This window comes from Diceros bicornis, chromosome 3, assembly GCF_020826845.1.
Source record: "Diceros bicornis minor isolate mBicDic1 chromosome 3, mDicBic1.mat.cur, whole genome shotgun sequence".
Taxonomy (NCBI): Eukaryota; Metazoa; Chordata; class Mammalia; order Perissodactyla; family Rhinocerotidae; genus Diceros; species Diceros bicornis.
The window spans coordinates 65,770,899-65,793,398 of record NC_080742.1 but is presented as its reverse complement, the minus strand read 5'-3'; the positions used below and the strand labels follow the sequence as shown (position 1 = coordinate 65,793,398).

General features: G+C 34.3%; 1 protein-coding gene across 1 annotated transcript in view; it reads right to left on the bottom strand.

Moving 5' to 3' along the window:
- The window catches only part of FOXP2 (forkhead box P2), a 322,160-nt gene that overhangs the window by 6,627 nt on the left and 293,033 nt on the right, over positions 1–22,500 (bottom strand). Inside the window, exons 5-9 of the mRNA XM_058528649.1 lie at positions 17,588–17,725; positions 16,253–16,441; positions 14,556–14,724; positions 3,967–4,180; positions 2,564–2,668 (exon numbers count right to left, since the gene is read on the bottom strand). Coding sequence (XP_058384632.1) covers positions 2,564–2,668; positions 3,967–4,180; positions 14,556–14,724; positions 16,253–16,441; positions 17,588–17,725 — 815 coding nt within the window. The remainder of the gene's footprint in view (positions 1–2,563; positions 2,669–3,966; positions 4,181–14,555; positions 14,725–16,252; positions 16,442–17,587; positions 17,726–22,500) is intronic.

Genomic DNA, 22,500 nt, shown 5'->3' with positions numbered 1-22,500 from the left:
CTTTCCATTTGGTGCTGGACAAAAATAAAGGGATTCTTTCAGTTTCGGGATGTAACACAAGTAAGGGAATTTGGGACTTAGTACATTTTCTACTTTCTTTTTTATTTAACTACTTTCTTTTTTATTTAACATATGTAGGCTAAATAGAAATAATGGATGGTTTTCTTTTATTTCAAACCAATGGATAAGCTACCTGATACCAAAATAAAGCTCAAGCTATACAATTTATTTGTATGTATTTTAGAAATAAAAATACCATAACAACATTTTCTCAGAAAATGTTTATAATAAACAGTGGAAATATAAAATTTCAGGAAAGTGAATAAATAAGAATACTGAGAGCTAAAAACCTTTCACGGTGTGTTGACTTGTCTGACATTTGTTTTTCCAACACTCTCAATTCTCCTCATTATTATAAAAAAGCCACAAAGTTTTCTTTCCAAGAAAATTTGTATAAATGGTGATACCTTAATTTCACTTTCCACATAGACACTACATACATTTTTTTCTGAATAACTGAAATTAATTTAATAAAATATGTTATTTTATTTCTCTTCAAATTTCCCACATATTTTAAGAAAAAGACAATACCAGTACGGAAATATGTCTAATTAATATTTCATTTCAGTGCAGTATACTAGCATTAGCTCTATTAACAGAATTTATCACAGATCTTTGAGTTAGAGAATCTAAAGCATATCATAACAAAAATAGACTAAAAGAAAGGCCTTAAAATCTACTGTCATTAGTTCTGTCATCCCTATAAAGTTAATGGGTTGGAAAAATGGTCAGTCTTTGGAACCAAAGTTGATATTTAATTGAAAGGAAATGCTTTTTTAATTGTAATTTCTTCAGTTTTTAAAAAACACTGGCATGAATATGAAAAAGAACCATAGAGGGTAAAATGAGGATTCATACTCATCTGCTTATTAGCAATAAAAAATATATAAATATCTGAGATGAATAAAAATCTTCCTTTCCATGTGCTAGCACAGGAAATCATACTAAAGGAAAGATATGTATATTTTCTTAAAGATTTATTTTGAATTTTGTCAGAAAGAACAACTTGGAGCAACAAAACGTATGGTGATTGGGCTAGCTCCATGGCTTAAATTACCATACTGAACGAATAGTAACAATAGTCCTCTAAATAATCTTGATGGTAAGGAGTAATATAACATATTGATAAGGAGTAATATATTCAAATGAAGAAATATGAAATTAGTTGTTAAAAGAATTCATATCCCTATATTCTGTCTTTTTTTTTTAACAAATATTGCTTTTCTTAGAGAGGAAAACTTGAGCCGTTACCTAGAGAGGAAAACTTGAGCAGTTACCTAACATTTTAAATGCTCTTTTTGCTTAGAACAGTCTAATCAGTTTCATACCCAACAAAATGGCAGCTCACAACTGTTTTGGTATAATAGAAGTACTAATTTTCATTTAAGGCCGTTTACAAAAGCCGTAGTAGTATATGAAGCAAATTTTGTTTTAATTGGTCAGAACAAGAAAAGGTTAAAAAATCACTGTGGAAGTCTTACTGTAATTCAGTTATAAAGTTATTATGATGCCAAGTACTTGTGCCTTGTTGTTAAGGTGCTTTTGCTCTATACCCTGTAGTCTACCATTTGTAAACACATCTTCTTGATGTTTCTGCCAACATCCTGGCAACAAAGCAGTGCAATTTCAAATGAGCTAATTAACTTAATTGTTGATGAAGCATGAAACAGTTCATTCACCCTGTTAGCTGCTCCATGACAACATAAGAGTTGCAGCCTGTGAAGTTACTCATCTCCATAAACCTATCTGTAGCTCTCTGTTTAGATCTCTTGTATCCCGGAATTGTGTGTGGAAAACGTTTCATGAAAGATGCGTATTCTCATTTGAAAAAGAACCTCCTGAGAATTAAAAATAAGTATATATATCATCATATGAAGAAATTAAAGACACATAAAGTTTTGATTTTAAGCTAGAGAGGGCATATAATCTATCATACAAACATATGGCTATGTATGTTCCTTTACGATTCTGAGGGCAACAAGTAACAACGTGAATGAAATACAGTTATTTCCTAAAATTTTAGCTACTATTAACTTTCTTTTTTTATTCTTGTTGTTACATATATATTAAATGTTATTATTTAAATAACAAATATAAAGTCTGCAATTAAAAAAATAAACCTGTAAAATATGTCTGTTTACAAATATATATATTATATGACTTCTCACATAATTTTGCTTGAAATTTTTATTAAAAACTTGAGATTTAGGTGAATCCTGCAACTATGCCTCCCTGTTATTAATGACACTATTATAGTAAGGTAATATTTTTCATTCATTCAAAAACCTTTAATGAATGATTTGTAAAATATTTTCATGAAAAGGTAACGATGAAGAGTTAACCTTCTTAGCCTCACTTTGCTAATCGACTTGTTGGAATACACAGAAAACTTAGTGTGTCTTACGATGGACCTTTACTGTCCTTCAGCTTTGAGTATTTACAACAACGTGCCTAAAACTCCAATACAATCCACTCCCTCCCCTCAAAAAAGTAAAGAACCTACTTTAAAAACTGTCCAAAATCTTCACAAATGCTTTCACAGCCTGGCCATTTGCAAACTCCATGGCCATAGAGAGTGTGAGAGGCCCCAGTCTCCTCATGTGACGAGCTGTAGCAAAAGAACATGGCATCAGATTCATCTCCAAAAGCCATAATCGTTGCAGGCTGCTGGCGCCTGTCAGGTTACGATCAGTGACAAACAGGTCAAAACAGGTGAACTCAGCTCAGAGCAGTCAGAAAAATTTAATCGTTCTATTGAATAGTTCAACTGCCAAGGCTAGATGATGTTCCAATTAGAGGAGAAATAGAGCCAAAGATGACTGTTAATAAAGGATGAAAAAGTAAGAGGACTGTATAATATCATATGCTAATCCTGCCATATGACCTTAACGTAACATTTACCTCTAAATAAAAAATATATATTCATATGTGGTCAAGTGAAAAAAAAAACATGTATTTTTAAGAAAGTAATAGGACAGTCACCATAATATTTTTGAAATGCTCTTTTTAGAGATCATGTGGACCTTTAGGATCTTTTAAACTGTTTAATATTTATGTGCGAATGTGAACCATATATATTTCTGCTAGTCACAGTTGATTAAAAAAATTCTACTTTGGAACAGTCTTCATTAGCTATATCCTTCTACAGTTATCAAAGACTTTTGATAAGTGAGTATTATAGCAGATAAAGAGATCCTAGAGAAATCAACCAACTTCTGACATATATAATCATCAAATTAATCTCAATTAAAACAACAGCGTGAAAGCAACGGAGGCGTACCATTTTATAATAATGAAAGCTAACAAGAAAAATTTTTCATGATACTCAAATGAAGACCAGAAACATCACCAAATTATAACGTTCTATTTTAAACTGTACTGTAATTAAATACATGTTTCTCTTTGCTTATAAACTCCATCATGCCACAACAGAAAACCAAATCAGAGCATCCATCTTCTGATATATTATGCCTGTGTTTATATGTTTATATACATCTATTCTCTGATTTCTAACCACATACTTGAAACATATGCTAAGGGGGATATGTATGCATCTTTAATTGTTTGTAACCAGTTAAGTTAAAAAATGTTAAAATGTTCTCATAGCATTGGGTTAACCACAATATCTTAGTCATAAAAATATATTGACACAATAATTCCATGGGCATTTATTAAAAAATAACTCTCTTCAGGCAAATTCCCCACTGTAGCCATCAAACTGCTGGTATTTGAACTGCTTTTAGTGGTGAAAAATAATATATGAGATGAATAATCGAAAGGCTTCTATTTAATTTGTTGTTCCACACATTTTGCCCCTGTTAAGTACAAATCATTATTTTTAGTTTTATCAATGTGAAAGTAAAATTTGGTGAGAGATAAGTATAGAATAAATCTCATGAGATTTACCTGTCTCTCCTTGCATTTAGAACTGAAGACTGTCCATTCACTATGGAATGATGGGTTATTGGCGGTGATGCTTTGGAAGCAGTGGAGGAGGTAGTCGAGGAGGAATTGTTAGTAGTGAGGTCTAGACCTCCATGTTTAATGCCATTGTCTTCCATACTGTGGACTCCAGTCACTTCTTTCCATAGCTGCTGAATCTCAGCAGGACTTAAGCCAGCTATAAAATGAAAGAAAGCGCCACTGATATAACAGGGTCAAGTTCATAAAATGAGCTTAGCGTTATCATTAGATTAATGCCAACAACAAAAGTGATGTTATCAACATAATTAATATACAATAATAAATCATTTGACACCATCAACACTATAGCTTTTCTCTACCAATTTGGGAACAGTACTGGGAATAATAGTATTGGGAATAACATTAAGGATTAATAGATAAAAGCCAGCAAGTTCTATTTGAAAATTAAACTATTCACCTTTTAACAGTAGCTTTTACTTATTGCTAGTATTAAGTTTTTATCAGTGAGGAACTAAAAGAGAAATAGATCTGAAAATAAGACATATCAAAAGAAACGAGAAGGAAAAAAAGAGGTAAAGAAGGTAAACAAAAATGTCAGGGGAAAACAGTAAACACTCAACTCAAAAGAAAAATAGATTAGGCAATTATCTGGTCATTTTGATCTTTCTCAGAGAGGCAAATGAAATAACTCAATCTCATTCTGAGGTCCTGAATAAGCCAATATGCTGACTTATATAGATCAATTAAGCAGATAACACCTAAACTTCTCCTTTATTTTAGGACTGATAGAATAAGGCAACTACTGATTTTAAACAACTCCCTGGTTCAGATTATGCAAATTTACCTGATTTGCGCAAGAATGAAAATAGAAAAGCGGGGCACAATCCTTTAGCTTTTAACTTTAATTTTGAAATAAGGAATTGAGACACTATTGTTTACAGTACTTGACTTATAAAATAGTACTTATATGTGCCAAATACTGTGCCTTCATATATTCTTTATATACCTTATGCTCTTTAATTCTCACTATAATCCAATGGAGCTGATAGTTTCATTTTAATTAATTTATGGATAAGGAAACAAAGTGGGAGAGAGGTTCAAAAATGTATCCAAGGTCACAAGGCTTATATGTGGTAAAGCTGTGGTCTGACTTAAAATTCAGGCAGTCTCACTTGAACGCCTTTGCTCTTAAAATATTATATTAAAAATATGAAAACTATTGAAAAAAGATATACAGGGGGCAATGTAGATATAATTATAATTGTTATAATTTATTGAGCATGTACTATATTCTGGTACTTTACATTAACAATTTCAGTTAACTTCACCTGAAGTTAGGAATCACTACGTCCTCACAGATGAGGACGAGGAGGAAAGATTAAATATGTTGCCCCCAAGCCACTAACTCATAACCAGTGGACAGAATTCAAACCCAATGCCCTGTGGCTCCAAAATCTATGTTCTTTATCACTATCTTCATCTACAACATCTAAAATAAGGATGGAACTGCTAATCAAACTACCCACCCTCTGCTCCCCCTGCAACCCAACACACTTCTCTGTCAGATGATATAGTAATGCTGATCAATCTAGACGTTTGAGGGAGTGGAGTGGGATGGAATAAGCAGGGGAGACTGGAGAAAGATAACAGAATATGATGGTCAGGAGAGTGAGCCCTTTCACCCCTACTCCTGCAAGTAGAAAAATTACTGATCTAGACATAGTGGTAAGTAGACTATAGCAACAGAAGAATTCTTACTGTTCCGAATGTAACTTCTGGTCAAATTATGCATCACAGTGGTAACCTTAAATTGCTACGCCTATCACAATTTCACACAGATAGTTTTACTGAAAGCTATCATTTTGGTGATTCCGGTGCCTCAAGATTTTAAGACACAGCCTGAAACTAAAGAAAAGACAGGATAACTCAGGTTTCCAAAGTTATAAAAAATGATTTTTTTCTACAAAAAAAGACAGCAGCTTAATAAAGAAAGATATTTCTCTGTTACTTAGGAAATAATTTCTATACAAAGATCATTAGTTATTGCTTTAATTCTAGCTTTAACCTAGGATTCAGAAACTTTTCTGACTGTAACTTTTTTTTTTTTTCGCTAAGGAAGATTCGCCCCGAGCTAACATCTGTTGCCAATGTTCCTCTGTTTTGTATGTGGGTTGCCGCCACAGCATGGCCACCGACGAGTGGTGTAGGTCTGCGCCCAGGAATCAAACCTGGGCTGCTGAAGCAGAGGGCACCGAACTTAACCACTGGGCCACGGAGCCAACCCCTAACTGTACCTTTTTGATTACCTGTCTGTATGTGGCAGGTGTCCTAACAGGAAAACTTCATGAGCAAAAATCCTTTTTCATGATCGCATCAACATGTCTTCTGCATCACAACTCGCATCATCTGACCTGCTGCCTCTCTGCTCCACGGTCAACTCTCACCTAGACCACTGCTATAGCTTCCTGACTGTCTTCCTGCTTTGACCCTGCCTTCCTATAATTAACTTTCCATATATCAGCTAAAAATTATCCCTTTAAACGTAAATTTGGCCATGGCACTTTCCAGACAAAACCTCCAATGGCTTTTCAGAACACTTAAAAACAAAAGAAGAAAAAAGAAAAGAAAACCTTATTACGGCCTATGAGGCGCTGGCATCTATTATCTGGCTCTTGCCTGCCTCTCTGATCTCATCTATTGCTCTCTCTCTATTTCATCCTGTTACCTAGCCTTCTGCTGCTTCTCAAATGCATCAAACATTCACCCCCTTTCCAGCTTTTTCTCTGGCTGTTCCCACAGCCTAGGCCACTCTGGCTGCAGATCTTCCCATGGCTTCCTCGCTCCCTTCACTCAGATGGTCCAAGGGTCACCTCCTCTGAGACGTCTTTGACCACAGAATCAACCACTGCCCCTCCCCACCCTGCCTTCAATCATTCCCTGTCACTTCACCCTACTTTATTTTTCTTAAGAACATTTATTAGTTTTTGAAACTATATTATTTGTTTTACTTGTTATCATCAGTCTCTCTCCACTACGATTTAAGCTTAATAACAGCAGGGATTTCTTATTTTACTGGTATATCCCCAGTGCCTAGAACAGTGCCTGGTATGTGCTCAATAAATAGTTGTTGATTTAATTGATTATAATAGATTCATACAGTTCTTAAAGACTTCTTGGTTTCCACATGGAAATTCTGTGGCTATTAAAGGCCATATTATTTTTGAGCGTTCCTATCCTGTAAGGCCAATGTCTAAAGAATTATAAATGGTACTGGTTGATTTTAACAGATTGAGTGGCTAATAACATTTTATATCTTGGCTAAAGACTTTTAGATGTTTTTAGAGACTATACCACTTAAAGATGTTATTAATAATTTAGTTTTGGGATTTTATTAATAATTTAGTTAACGTATGTATCTGTTTACCTTTTCAAAGTAGATTTCCGTTATCTTATTCATTTGCATTGAAAATTAGTGGTATCACCATGATACTGCAATGATATGGTAACAAATACCAGGCTCATAAACATTTGATGAATAAACAACCTGTTCACGATCCAAATAAATGAATCTTAATTAAAAGAAGGAAGAAATGGTTTTAAAACATTATAGGTAAATGGCAGAGAATAAATGACGTCAAAAGAGATTCCTGTTAGCAGGAGCGGTTCCCCAAACTGTCTCTATATTAGAATCACTTGGGGATATTTTAAAATGTCCAACGCCCTGACCACAGTCCAAACCAATTAAATCATAATTTCTGGAGGTAAGACACAGACATCAGTAGTTTTTGAAGATGAAGATGATTCCAATGTGCAGATAAGTTTGGGGAAAATTTTTGAAAGTAAACTATCGCATTGCTCATGAGACAAAGTTCTCACATCTACAATTTGCTTAGCTCTTTCCTATGAACACAAAACTATTTATGAATATGAAACAACTAGCCAATCACTTTTGTACAATTTTGAAAGTTGTTTTATAAGTTTTGATGATTTGCAAGAATTAATTTATTTTTCAGGCAGTATTAGAACAAGTTCAGTATTTCCTAAACTGTGTTCTACGGAACAATACTCTTTAAACGCTGTTCATCTAAGAGATCTAAGAGGTCTGTGGTCTCTGTCTTGGGGACGCATGATTCACGTTAGCATGTAAAACAGTTCTAAGATGTCCAGGAACAAAGAAAACGTGAGTCTCTTTCTTAACTCAGTGTTTCACAAATATATTTGAGAAAAAAACCCCAAGAAACTTCTTTTACAATTACACTAACTTACATATTTCAGTTTTAAATACCAGGTATAGGCTTAGGATTTACCAAGTGATCTCCAGCCCAGGCCCTCCCTTGTATTGCAGGCTGCCCATTTATAACCTTAACAGATTCTCAAACCATACATGTTCAAAACTAAGCTCCTGTTTATACAGCCACCATCTGACACCAACTCACTCATCCATCAGGTTTCTTCATCTCTGTTTTATTTAACAGACACTTATATAGTGCTTCTGATATGCCAGTCACTTTTCTAAGTGCTTCACACATGATAATTAATCTAATACCCAACACCACTACTATTATCTCCATTTTAGAGATGAGGACACTGAGGCACAGAAAGGTTAAGTAACTTGCTCCAGAGCTAATATGTGGCAGAGCTCCCTCCCATTCTTAGGTCATTGCTCACATATCCCCTTCCCAGGGCTCCCTCCCTGGCCACCCTATCTACGTGTTCAACTCCTCTCATTTCCTACGTTTCTTTATTTTATCCTATCTTTACTTTTTAATTTTTCTCCTTAGCATTTACCACTATATATTTCACTTAATTTATTTATTGTTTGCCTTTTACACCAAAATGTAAGTGCTGTGATGGTGGGGATTTTGTCTGTTTTCTTCACTGCTTCATCCCCAGTGCCTATAAGAGTGTCTGCAGTGAGGGAAAGCTCAACAAATATTACCTGAAAGAGTTGTTCAGTTGACCAGAACACTAGCGTACTGGCAGGCACAAGCTGGGAATCAGTTGACTAAGCCATCATAGAATAATATTCAACTTAAAATCTTAAGCAAAGATTATTCAGTTTTCCTTAATAACTTATTTCAAGGGTATATACATACAATACTAGTGCCAAAAAAGTTTTATAATTATGTAGTTTTAAAATCCCATGACCGCAAAAAATTGAGAAACACATATTCTACTTTTAGATGATGACTTGGGCTTATTCTTGTTCACTGCCAGTGCTACAAATAACCACTACATGGCTTGTTTTTCTAGGAGCCGAATGAATAAAAAGAGGAATTCCTAATCAAGTTGCATATAATACCACAGATAAAGCAATTAAATAATAATTCTTTAATCCTGCATTCAGAGTTTGTGGAGTAACTACAGGGTGCCAAGCACTGTGCTAAGAATTAATTAAAAATTGCTAATTCACATCTGAATCACATACCCTTGAGGCACACAAGGGTTAAAAATTTCATTGGTTTTACATATCAATAAAAATTATATTAGCAGCTTTTTCACACTCAGAAATAAAAGACTCTTTCAAAGTCCTTTCATTTCCTATGTCCAGTAATTCATTTTTAATATTATATAAATTTTATACATTATGATGCAAAGTAAGTCTACTGCAAATTTTTAATTAACTTATTTAGGAGCACTCTGCTTATTTTCTAGGATTACTTACAGTTAAAAGTAATAGAAGTGCATTTTGGTAGAAGTGTTTGTATCATTCATATATTTGGTTGAACCAATTTGATATTCAATAATTTGAATTACTGAAATATTATGTAATTTTCACTTTTCATCTTAAATTTTACGTTTTGAAAAAACTAGTCTACACACGTGGCCAACATAATTAAAATCACAGAGAAGGGTATACATTGCAAAACTAGATTTCCCTACCAGCCCTGACCTCTGGTTCTTAGTTCTCCTCTCCAGAGGCAACCATTATTCCAGTTTCTGGGCTAACCTTCAGAAATCTGTGTGTTCATTTATGATTTGCCAAACTTAACATATTCTTGATTTATATGGACTAGGGGCCTACTATAACCTGTAGGGTACAACGCCCACCTTTAAAATGTATGTTTAATGAGAGATGCACTGAATACGCATTTTGTCCAAATGCCGAATTAAGGGAGGAAAAATAAGTATTGGGTCAAACTGAGACCGAAGGCAAATATCTTCACCAAAGAAGGAACTTCAGGGATACAGGAATACATTTGCTGTAAAAAATACGTATATATATCCTACCATGATTTTACTATTAAAATTTTTACAGACTGCATTTTTAAAATTTGATATTCTGTTACAAAAACAATAATTTCTCAGTTTTCCTCATTATGAAATTTTAATGTGGTAAAGTTGACATTCTGCTTTTGAGGCTTCTCTCAAGATAAAAGAATTGGCAAATAAAACTTTTTTTAAAGACTTACGGCCTAAATCGAATTAAATCCATTTTAATGTATGCATGCTAGTACACTAATTCTACAACAATTAGAATTATGATATAATTTAATCTCCACCTTTCTATCTTATTGACATTTTCTCAAAAACTAACTCAACATATTATTAATATTTCTCTATGTATTTAATTATTTATAAGTTACTTTTTATATACGTAAAATAAACAGCACTCACAGGTAACTTTTCAAAGTTTTGTTCCTGCAATTATAAATGCACATTTAAACTTCAACTCACTGATGGAGTTTCAACACCAAAGGAGATTTTCCCTCCAAGTTACAAATCGAAGACTTACTGGTATTCGAAAAAGAATACTAAGAAGGTAACAATAATTCTGCATGACATGCATTGTTCATAATGCTGGTGCTGTTATTCTGATTAGATGCAATGGTGACCTATGCAAGCACAAGATCACTGTTAAAGCATAGGATCAAGGATGCCAGAAGAAGTGCTGAAGGAGGCATTTGGCTTTTTAGAGTTCCACAAGCAGAGAATGAAGTCAAAGCCAAATAACTGATTTTGGCGGAATACTGAGGCCAAAGACAAACTTCAGCAAATTTCTAATTCAGCTTAAAGGACATTACTATATTTTATTTCAAAAGATTTCATTTTCTTTATTATTCAGCAGGTCTCTGATTCCAAGCTCATCTAGTTCTACAAGGTGTTAGTTCAAAATAGTGCTGGCTGGATATCTAACATTCCCTATTTGGTCTTTCAGATTGGTAATGGAAATATGTTTTATATAACTTTTATAAATTCAAAAATATGTAAAAAGTTGGAATGAAATAAAGCTTTTACCACATATATTTTATGTGGTAAATATACCACATATATTTTAGTCTCTGTAGTCATAGTAAATGTGTGAATATACTGTGTATTGGGATACACTGATTTCTACCTTATGTCAAAAGCACATCAAAGTTTAAAGTGCAGGCAAAACAGTTTCCTATTTTCTAACGGGTAGACAATGGTACTGGGACATGAAAATGTGTCACTAAGTTTAATTACTAGTTGATACACAAACTATACTATTTATGTATTAAATAGCTTGATAATCAGTATTTTATTCGAGATTGATTTACAAATCCATCCTTTTTTATTTGACTTTTGTATACCTACAATCACTCTATATACATACTATATATGTTATGTGGTAAATTACATATAGAGGCAGTAATTTAATTGCCTATTTTACATTAAAATTCAATATTAAAGAAATATTAATGATGGCTCTAAATGCTTAATATTTAAAATAATTTACTTTAAAATGATAAAATACATCATTTTGCAAAATAGAGAAAAATGTTTGTAAATCTCCTACTCTTATCAAAGTAATTATAATTTTGTTACATCTGATTCTTATATACATACTTTTTTTTGTGTGTGTGAGGGAGATCAGCCCTGAGCTAACATCCATGCTAATCCTCCTCTTTTTGCTGAGGAAGACCGGCTCTCAGCTAACATCTATTGCCAATCCTCCTCCCCTTTTTTCCCCAAAGCCCCAGTAGATAGTTTATGTCCTAGTTGCACATCCTTCTAGTTGCTGTATGTGGGACGCGGCCTCAGCATGGCCAGAGAAGCGGTGTGTTGGTGAGCGCCTGGGATCCGAACCTGGGCCACCAGTAGCGGAGCCGCGAGCACTTAACCGCTAAGCTGCGGGGCCGGCCCTACCTACTTTTTATATAGTCGAAAGAGACTGTAACTTTAAAAGTAGCCCAAGTTGTGTTAAATCATGGGGATAAATACTCCAAATATGGCATATTTTTAAAGACAATGAAAACATCATCATTGTGTATTAATCCTACTTGGTTTTCATATGGCTATTATTCACGGCTAATCAATCAACCAACCAAAAACCTAGTGCAAAGTGAACTAAGAAAATAAAAATAAAAATATTTAAAATATTTTTATCTGAAATAACCACTAAGGCAGAAATGATTCAGGGCTTACTTATCCAACAATTGCTTCTTTACTTTTTCCCACTCTAATCTTGGGATTCTGGGATAGTATTAAGAGGTTATGTTCCCTTTCTGTGGCTGGTTTATCTGGCATATTGCCTGTGTTTGGATGATGGGTCTCCACAATGGCACTTTTCACACTTACTCATCTAAACAATGAAAAGCACAATGACGACTTTCACCTTTTTTGTTTAAAATATGAATTTTCTGCTCAAACCCAGATATGTTTTCAGATTTACTTCCTTTTTCTTCAGTGTTCTCCATCCTGTGCATTTCACATGGTTTACAGAGAGTAAAAATAGAAGAAAAGGAAAAAAAGATAATTCCATCAAAAGAAAGTTCAGAAATAAGAGAAAATTTTCATTTGAAAACCATTAAAATGATTATATTATAATAAATTTCCTTGTTGGTTGGGCAAGATGTTTATATGCTTATTTTGGAAGCATACAGTTTAAAAAATATATTTCAAATAAGTTACATTTTGTTTCCATGAACATCTGTTTTAAACTTTCTTGAAAGGTCTGTTTGAATGGTTTTACTCAAATAACATCATGGTGGATCATGCTTCTTTATTTAGGAGATTCTCATATAGTTAGATCGTGAATATAGATTTTATTTAAATTTTACTGAAAAAAATCAATGAAGTAAACTTATTGCTTTTGTTTTAGTGTAGTTTCTACCAAAGAAACCCATGTTTACAGTGAATTAATTTATAAATTCTCTTTTTTTTTTACCTTACATCTTCATTTGTCCTCAAATTGTATTTATTTTTCCAAAGAACAATAATTTGTAAATAGACATTCATGGCTTTGGTAACCCTACAAGTTTATTCCAATTCTCTCTGGAACGACTCAGAAAAGTGGGTTTATTGCCTTGTTTTTCTTTCACTGTTTAAACTTTATCGTTTTTGATTTCCTAGGAGTGACTCAATCAGGTGGGTCAGAATCTGAAGTCAAGTGAAAGCGAGGATTCTGGGAAAAATATGCCAGGGAGTCAGTAATTTGATAAATAAAGAGAAAACATTTACCACGATATTTTTAATTTCATGTGCCCCAAAACAATGATTATTACCACATTTTAAAGACTTCCTCTTATTTGCCTAATTTTAATTTTTGCATATTTCATTGTTCTTGATTTTCTTCAATGTGTCCTATAGAGTTAGCAAAATGCACAGCAAATACTACTACAATACTACTACAATGTTAGTGGGAAGGCTAACAACACTCCATTTAACATAAGTGAGTTGATATGCGTTTGAGTGAACAACAGGTAAGAAAAAGAAGTTTCTAATCATCACACTTCACAAAAATATAAACTTGGATTCAAGTTCATTTGGATTACAGTTTGTTCTAAAAATCCAAGTGCAAATAGAATATGTTTTTATGAAGTTGAATGATATGTGACTTTTATCTGAATCGAGAATTTTAGCATACGAGTCATTTTATTTACCATTATTTTTCTTTTTTCACTTAGATCTCTTTCCATTTCCCAAAAGTTAAGAGTCAAATGATGAATATATACAATAGTATTATTGTATTACCAAAGTAAATCCAGTTTTCTTATCAGAAAAACAAAAAGGAATACAGCTGACAGCTTTTTAAAGCTATAATTCACAACACACGCATAGGTAATATTATTTTAGAGAAAATAGGATCAATATGGTCCCACAATGTATGATGGTGTCCCATAAAGCATAACTTGGAATATGCTCTGTAGAAATACACGAAGCCTCTCTTTTACATGTGGGGTTTTCAGTGTGAAAATGAGAAACTTCTTTTTCTTACCTGTTCACCCAAACGCATATCAGCTCACTTATGTTAAATGGAGTGTTGTTAGCCTTCCCACTAATACAATTCCCTGCAGATCTTCAGTGTATACTCAATACTGCTTGAATTGTGTTTCCTTTATAAATTATTTTCTGCCATAAGACTAATAAATATACATTTAATATCTAACAAAACACTTGAAAGCAGTTTTACTACCCACTTGAAAGCAACGTGTAGTAAAATTTCTGAGTCTCAAGAAAATGGTTCACGTTAACATGTTAACAATCATGTTTTAATAGTAAACTAGAAGGTCATCAAAAAAAAATTTCTCAAGGTATAACACAGGCCAGGACACGGCAGACAGCGCAAGATGAGAAATGAAGTGTGCAGCACGTTTTGTGTGTACCTTGAGGCAGCGATTGGACAGGAAGGGCCGCCTGGCCAGGGGGAATGGAGATGAGTCCCTGACGCTGCAGGCTGAGCAGATGCTGCTGCTGCTGGAGTTGTTGCATCTGGAGAAGCTGCTGCTGGAAGACAAGCTGCTGGGCTGCCAACTGCTGCTGCTGCTGCTGCTGCTGGTATCAGAAAACCCAACCCAGTAAACAGCAGAGAACACGGTCTGCACACGCAGCTCTCATGCAGAGAAACGCACACGCCTTTTATTGCCCTGGGGAGTTTCTGAATGGTCATCCCCTGGTCAAAGTTCAAGGGCAGAAAGTGAGCAAGTTCTGGATTTGCAGTTGACTTTCATTCAAATATCACACAGCAGCAGAGAACCACGGAACTTGCATGAAAAGAGTACGGAACAAAGTCTAGGGAATGCATGTAACAAAGGTTCAGAATTTTTAAAGAATCAGCTTATTGCAGATGATAATAAATTTATTTGGACTAAAAGAATAACACTTTATGGAAACAGTCAACTTCAACAACACTCTATTTTTTCCAACTGAATAAGTTTGATCTGCGGAGGTCCATGAACGTGGTCTCTGGTGATCTATCAGTCAGCTGGGATGTAGCCTTCATAGGACAGGCCTCTCAGCTCTCTCTCTTCCTCTCCTCTCTTGTTGGAATACATTAAAGGCAGAATTATGTTCAAGGCAAAAAAAAAAGTGCCCTTATTTTAACGAAAAGTAAAACTTCCAATTTTGTGAGGCATTACAAGACAAACCCGAGTTCTTTGCACTCGGGAGGGTATGAGAAGGCGGTCACACTTCAGAGAAAGACAAGCGGCCGTGGAGGACCTTTCCTTTTTAGTTTGGGGAAAATAGAAACTTCTGATGCGCTCACTGGAAAACAGACTGCATAATGGAGCAAGTCATGTGGATTGCCCAAAGCCTCCGGAGAAATAAGGGAGCAATTTCTATTCTGTAGTTGATGGCTGTCTGAAATTCTATTCACAAATCCAAACAGAAACAAAGCCTCAGGAGGTCAGAACTGTTTCCTGTACGTTTGCATAATGGGCAGCTTGAAGACAACGGCTCTGATACCTGCTGATCAATTTAACTACTTCAACATGTTTTGTTTGTATTATGTTTATATTTGATGCAGTTTGCTGACAAGTGCAAGCTAGGCCTGAGAAGCCAGCTTGTCAGTTTGATTTATGAGCATATCAAACTGTAACTTTCTACTCGCCCCTCCAAACCTACAGTAGCAGTTCATTAATCAGGGGCCTGTGACTTTGAAATCTGTGCTCAACCAGTTTCTCCCCTCATCCCCCCACCCCCAACAATAGGCGAAATTTGCATGCCTGTTCTCTGAGCTGCACCACCAAGAGAAAAACATGGTTCCCTCACCAACTTAGGTTCTCAGTGAATGCAAGAGAATCAGTACTTTGTGCACCACACAGCTTGCTCTTTGTACACTGTGATTCATTAGTGAACATTAGACGACAGCAGCACTGGATTGTAATTCTCAAGTCCCATGCTACCAAAAAGGAGGGCAGGAGAGTTCTACTGTCACTGTTATTAAGCTCAGTAAAAGTGTATACTAACGCATCTCTGACGGCAAGAGCTTTGTGAGAGGAAGATCTAAGACTGCCCTCGCCCCTCAAGGCGCCTCCCTAGCCTCACACTGTTCTCTATCGAGGAGCCGGCCAGATCCTACCTCTTTAGCTTGCTTTCCCGGATGTTGTTGCTGCTGCTGCTGTTGCTGCTGCTGCTGCTGCTGTTGTTGCTGCTGCTGCTGCTGCTGCTGTTGTTGCTGCTGCTGCTGCTGCTGCTGCTGTTGCTGCTGCTGCAAAAGCTGAAGATGTAACTGCTCTTGCTGTTTCTTGTAAAACTCTTGTAGTTGTTGCTGAATAAACCATTTTGACTTTAATAAATAAAGGCAAAAGTTTCATGTATTATAAATCTCCTAAACTCGTCTAGACTGGCATATGGTAGAGTATCCATTAGGATTCACCTCACAAGAACCACAAAAAGGTATTCATGGGATTCAAGGAGATAGATCTACACACATTGTTTTCCAAGGCAGCTCTGAATTTTTCCAATCCAGAATCCAAAATATCCTAAACAAAAGGGTATCGAAAATCTGTATTCTAAAGGGCTAGAGCCAAATGAATACCCTAAATTATTACATCTGAAGTCCCCACAGCAAATAAAAATAGGTTATACTCTACCATTTATAAGAACCAAATGTATAGCTACATAAAATCAGGTTGTCCAGTTCTTACTGGGAAAAAAATTTTAATCAATAAGATGTACAGAAGAATGTCAGAAAGAGAAGCAACTGGCCTGTGGTCACCATCATAGAAGACAGCAAAGTAATTAAATATATAAGAATTCAGGGAAAGCACATTATTTTCTCTATGATAAGTAGGTCTATAGCATGAAGTCCACTTTATACACACTTGAGGCTCCAGTAATGTACTGGAGGAAAACTATATGAGGAACATTAGTTGTGTTACTTTTTAAAAAGATAAATCTCATGAATTGGTGGCTTAGTTGCTTAACTTTGTTCTAATAAGTAGATGCTTCTTTTCCTAAACACTGCATATATTTTGGAAAAGAAAATTTGGGCTGTTACTTTCCCTATTGTAACAAAATGGCCAGTTCAAATTTCATACTTATGTGTACTAAAAGGAGTGCTAAGTGTTAAGAGTTTTAAAAGCAACAATTATCTCTAAGTCTTTTTGCACTTTTGCTGGCAAGTCTACAAAGCAAATGTACCTAAGTATTTGAATATTTAAATATTGATTTATTTCATAGTGAAATTACACTTCTCTCTGCTCTTATTCTGCATTTCAATGAATTTAAAAGACCAAGGGATCTAAATTTTCTTATGCAGTTCTGCAATTAAAAGACTACATTTACGTTCTAGCATGCTGAGAGGTTGTCCTTTCCAATGGACAGTGTTTATCAAATATGCCCATGGCACTGTCAACATGGGTGCAAACTTTCTGCGCCAAGCTAGAACACCAAAGCAGGTAACCCACATTACCTGCTGCAGCATGACCGCCTGCTGCTGCTGGAGAAGGGCTTGGAGCTGCTGAGGAGACAGGACTTGCTGCTGAAGGATCTGCTGCATTTGCTGAGGGGTGATCACCTGGGGAGTCATCATGGCCACCGACACAGGCACCTTGACAGAGAGAGAGAGAGAAAGAGTGGTCATAACCAAATGTCTGCTAACAACCTCACAGCTATATGTCATCTCTAATACATTCTTTAGCAATGATGACAGATAATTTTTATATAATATTTATTATTTAACTATTTAACAATAATATTAAAGGACCATAGTATTTAGACACTAGCTTGTTCCAGAGGCACCAGATTTCATCAGATTCCACCTTTATGTTCTGCACCTCTTATGTACTATGCTAAGATGTTTGAGCTTTTACTAGCATGGTTAAAAATAAACAATTACATGTCAGTGTTCTCAATACTTCATAGTTGATAATCTCATCAGTGTCACCGTTCTATAAAAAGCTTTTGAAATGGTTTAAAAGTATGATTAAAATAAATAATAAAGATTAAACAATTGGAAATAATATGAATATAAATACCTTTTACCAAAGTTAGTAAAAAAGAATGTATGTAAAATGTACTTACAAAACATAATCACCATCTTCAAAATTTTATATAGATATATAAAATATATATAGTACTAGAAAAATACAAATAGTAATACACATTACTACATGAGAACATGTAGTAACTCATATAGGAGGTATACATATAAATACATAGTTATATATCTCCAGAAAGTATCTACACTGATAGGTCTTCTCAAAGAAGGAATCATAAACCTAGTATTCTAGCTTTTTCTTTAAACATTTTCTTATTTCAAGCTAACTAAACTTATACCAGGAAGTCTGGAAATCTAAAGATTACTCAAAGGTTATTCATTAAACTGAAAAAAAAAAGTATTTTACTTAAAATTTACTTTCTACCATTTCCTTTCTCTTCAAAGGTCTGAGAATTAAAGAGTCAAAAAGAAAAGGAAATAAGGAGGGAGAGAAAGAAACAGAGGAGAAAGAGGAAGCAAAGAAAATACAGAGCAAGGAAAAGCTAGAGAGAAAGTCCTAGAGAGAGAGAGAAAGGATGTGGAGAGAGAGGAAAACGATGGCAAGAGAGGTGATCAGGAAAACCTTGCATGAAAGCCTGAGGTCTGTGCTCAGTTGGCGGTGGTGGCACTGTTTGAAGGCACTGCTTGTACTAACCAGCCGTAATCAAACAACTTGTCACCTTGCCAAGTCTGCAACTTTTGAAAAAGCAATCACTTTTTTCCTACAAAAAGCAATTCACTTAACTCTAAATAAAAGCAAGTATTTATATAAATACTGCTTTAGAACAAATTCTTGGAACAACATGTGTCTTTGAAAACAAAAAAAGATTAATCGACATGGTTCACAATTTATTTTAATAGTCATTTTTAACACAGTTCCAACTTTTCGCGTCTGGCACTTTACGCTATAAAGAAAGGAGAAATTAATGAGAAAGAAGTTAGAAGGAAAAAAACAAAAGAAATTCAGGGTGGATTAATTCCTTTCTCTCAAAAAAAAAAAAAACTTCATATTTAATACTAAGAAAAAGCTATGTCTTTTCTATACCATGGTGATATCTCAAAATATGGATTAATTAGATCTAATCATGGAACATGAAAGAAAAGAATCACATTGTAACAGAAAGGAAATTCAAAAGTGATTTTCAAAAATATATCTGGATTTTTTTAAGAACATATTGACATACCTATAGATTACTGTATTTGATTTTATCATAATAAAAGGCATTCTGAAATGTATGCTGTAAAATTAATTGATCCAATGGGTTGTTCAAGTGTTTAGTTGTTTACAAATTTAATGATTAGTTTACTTGTTTGTTCTTTGATAAACAAATAGAATGGTTAGAACAAGCAGTTTAGGGAAAAAGTGATCCATCTAGAAAAATGCCTTTTCTTCCAATAATCTTTTACCTCAGCCTGTCTCCAAATAACAAGTAATGAAACAGAAATGAAGGGACAGAAAGACAGACATGTTAAACTTTAAAAAGGCTGCCAATCCAGATAAATAGATAGGAAGGTAGATAGACAGATACTATATACATGTAGGTAGCTATATACATACATATAGATATATACATATAGATTAATATCTTCTATAAAATCTATTATGCAATGAGAAACTTGCCACACTTCTTTCACCTAACAGTCCCTTATCACTTTTTAGCATATGGAGTGTTTTCACTTAATTATATCCACAAGTAAAAGTACTTTATGTGTAACTGATAAATGCACTTTATAAGAAAAGTTTTATGAACGGAGGCATGTCAAAATACACTGCAAGTTTACAGTCAGATTTCAGCTTATACAAATTATAGTACTCTATAGCTTGTTGCCATTGTGACTGATGTGGTGTATAAGCAACTTTAAGCAAGTTTTCTACCTTTGCATTCCTGAGAGTTCATTAGTCCTTTCACTATGGCTAGATAAATTATTGTTTACTCTTAAAATGGTTTGCACGTATTTCCCTTACAATTAAAAGTTTATGACATAAAATCAACCATCACATCATTGCCATCCTAAAAATCATATGTATCACATGTATGTGATATTCTGTAAATTTTAAGCGGATTCTAGCCTACCCTCTAGGAAACTGCCATCTAAAACCGACAATATACAGACATAAAGGTATGTAGAAAGATAAGCCAACTAATACACAACTAATTGAACACTCTACTTCCATAAGATTTGTACAAAAACACAAAGTGAAATTAATTATACATGTAGGAAAGCACAGGTGCACTTCTGAGGGATTTCTAACATTACAAACAAGCCAATACTCTGGTCTCTAAATCCATATACACAAGCTCTCCCAAGATGAAACATTTGAGGCTACTAAAAATTTAAATTATTTTAATAAATAGAAAATTAGTTTTTCCCATGACAAATGTCAGTTATATGTAGATTGCTCTACTCGCCTTGTTTAGAATTTAATAATTCTCAAAATGCAGAACTTCTCTACTTTTAAGTGATTCATTTTAAATGACACATTTCCTTTATTCCCCATTTATTATTTTGTTACTGTCTCATTGCATTTCTTTGCTACTAAAAGCTACTCTAAGAATTCACTGACAAAGATGAATAGAGATTAACTCAGTATATAAAAAAAATTTTGGAGATAATGCTACTGTATCAATATTTAAACAGGCAAAACCAGCATTGGATTTGAAAGTCTATGGATAACTTTCTAAAATATATACACCTTAGCAATTTGGTATTAAGCTTAAGGAAATTTTTTTTCCACTATATATATGATTTTATTCATGCAAATATTCTAATGAGGGACCACAGTTTAGATGTATGATCGAGGAGGGGAGGGAGAACTTACCTCAGATACTTTCTGGTGAGAAGGCAAACAAAAGTCTGGTTGGGTCTGAGAAAACATGATACATTATGCAGCTACCAAATCAAATCAGAAGGAATAGCTGGTTTTAAATGGGTGTCCTAGTGAAAACTGGGTCTATCAATTAAAATCTTCAAGAGTGAAGGAAGGACATACAGTCAACTTTGGTTGGGAGAGTTCTCTTTTTTCCCTCTTGGTAATTACTATACCGACAGATCTAAAATTCCCCATAGTGATGCACCAAATAAGGGTTTCATTTATCCTTATTTATTTTCTCATTAGAAGAATTAAGCACAAACCTGCTGTGTTGCTCTGCACACCAAGAGGTACTGGGTAAATGGACATAAAGATAGGGTTATGTATTCTGAAATGAGAGAGCAAAAATTCTGAAACTTGAAATGAGACAAAATGGTAAAAGTCAAAAGCATTTAGATATTATCCTAGAATAGGTAAGTGATGACTTTAGATTTTTTAAGAAATAAATTATAAATGTGTTTACATTAAACTTCTAAGTGTACGTCATTGAAAGGGTCAAAAAGTTAAGAGACAATGTAAAGATCATGCCTCCCTTCAAATGAATCTAGAGAGTTACTATGAGAGTTATGAAAATAAACAAAATTTTTATTTAATAAGCATACCGTCTTTTTACAATGTAGTTCAGCTGGAGCATTTCTGAATGTGTTGGGTTTGCATATTAAGCACGTCACTTAATTACACATCCCAATTATATGTAGGTGATTGGAAAGGTTCTTAGCATAGTGTCAGTCCAATTCTTTCTTCACTAAATATGAATTGGAAAAAACAGTCACAACCTGTAGATGAGACTTACAGCGAAAAACATTATTTCCTTGTTAACAGATTCTCCCAACTACTGGTTCATGGATCCCTTTAATCTTTGCTTAAAATTTGAAGACAAAGGAAGTCCTGACCTCCAGGCCCTGGTACTTAAAAAATAAAAGTAACCCTATTAGGATTAACTACTTGTGTAATAAATGCAAAATTAGTTTTCATGTTACAGTATCTGCTCCCATTTTAATAGACTATTGTTAGGAAATATTTGATTGTACGTTCTTTGATAATTTTTTTCTGTTTACTTCTTTCCTCACTATACTATCTATATTTACAGTTTATTTTAACATAGGAAACTACTGTATTGCATTGCCAGTCTTGGTCCAAATTCAAGCCTGGCTACATGTATAATGTCTTATCATAATAATAGCCTTTCAAAAGCTTCTTGGTTTTATGGTATTAAAAAGAACTGACAATGAATTGAGTGGTATTTGTAAACTTTTCATCAAGTGCTGAACAGGAGTATTTACAGAGCTTGGGGATGGACAGTGCATATTGCTATTTAATGCAATCTTTAGCAGCAGGGAAATAGTGAGACAGGAACAACAGACAGAATGGCACAGTGCAATAATAGACAGCGGATTCCTTTTAATCGTGATTCATCACTACTTAGTTTTTACTATGGTTTAAGACATTAGTTTTAATTTGGCATCTCTTAAGT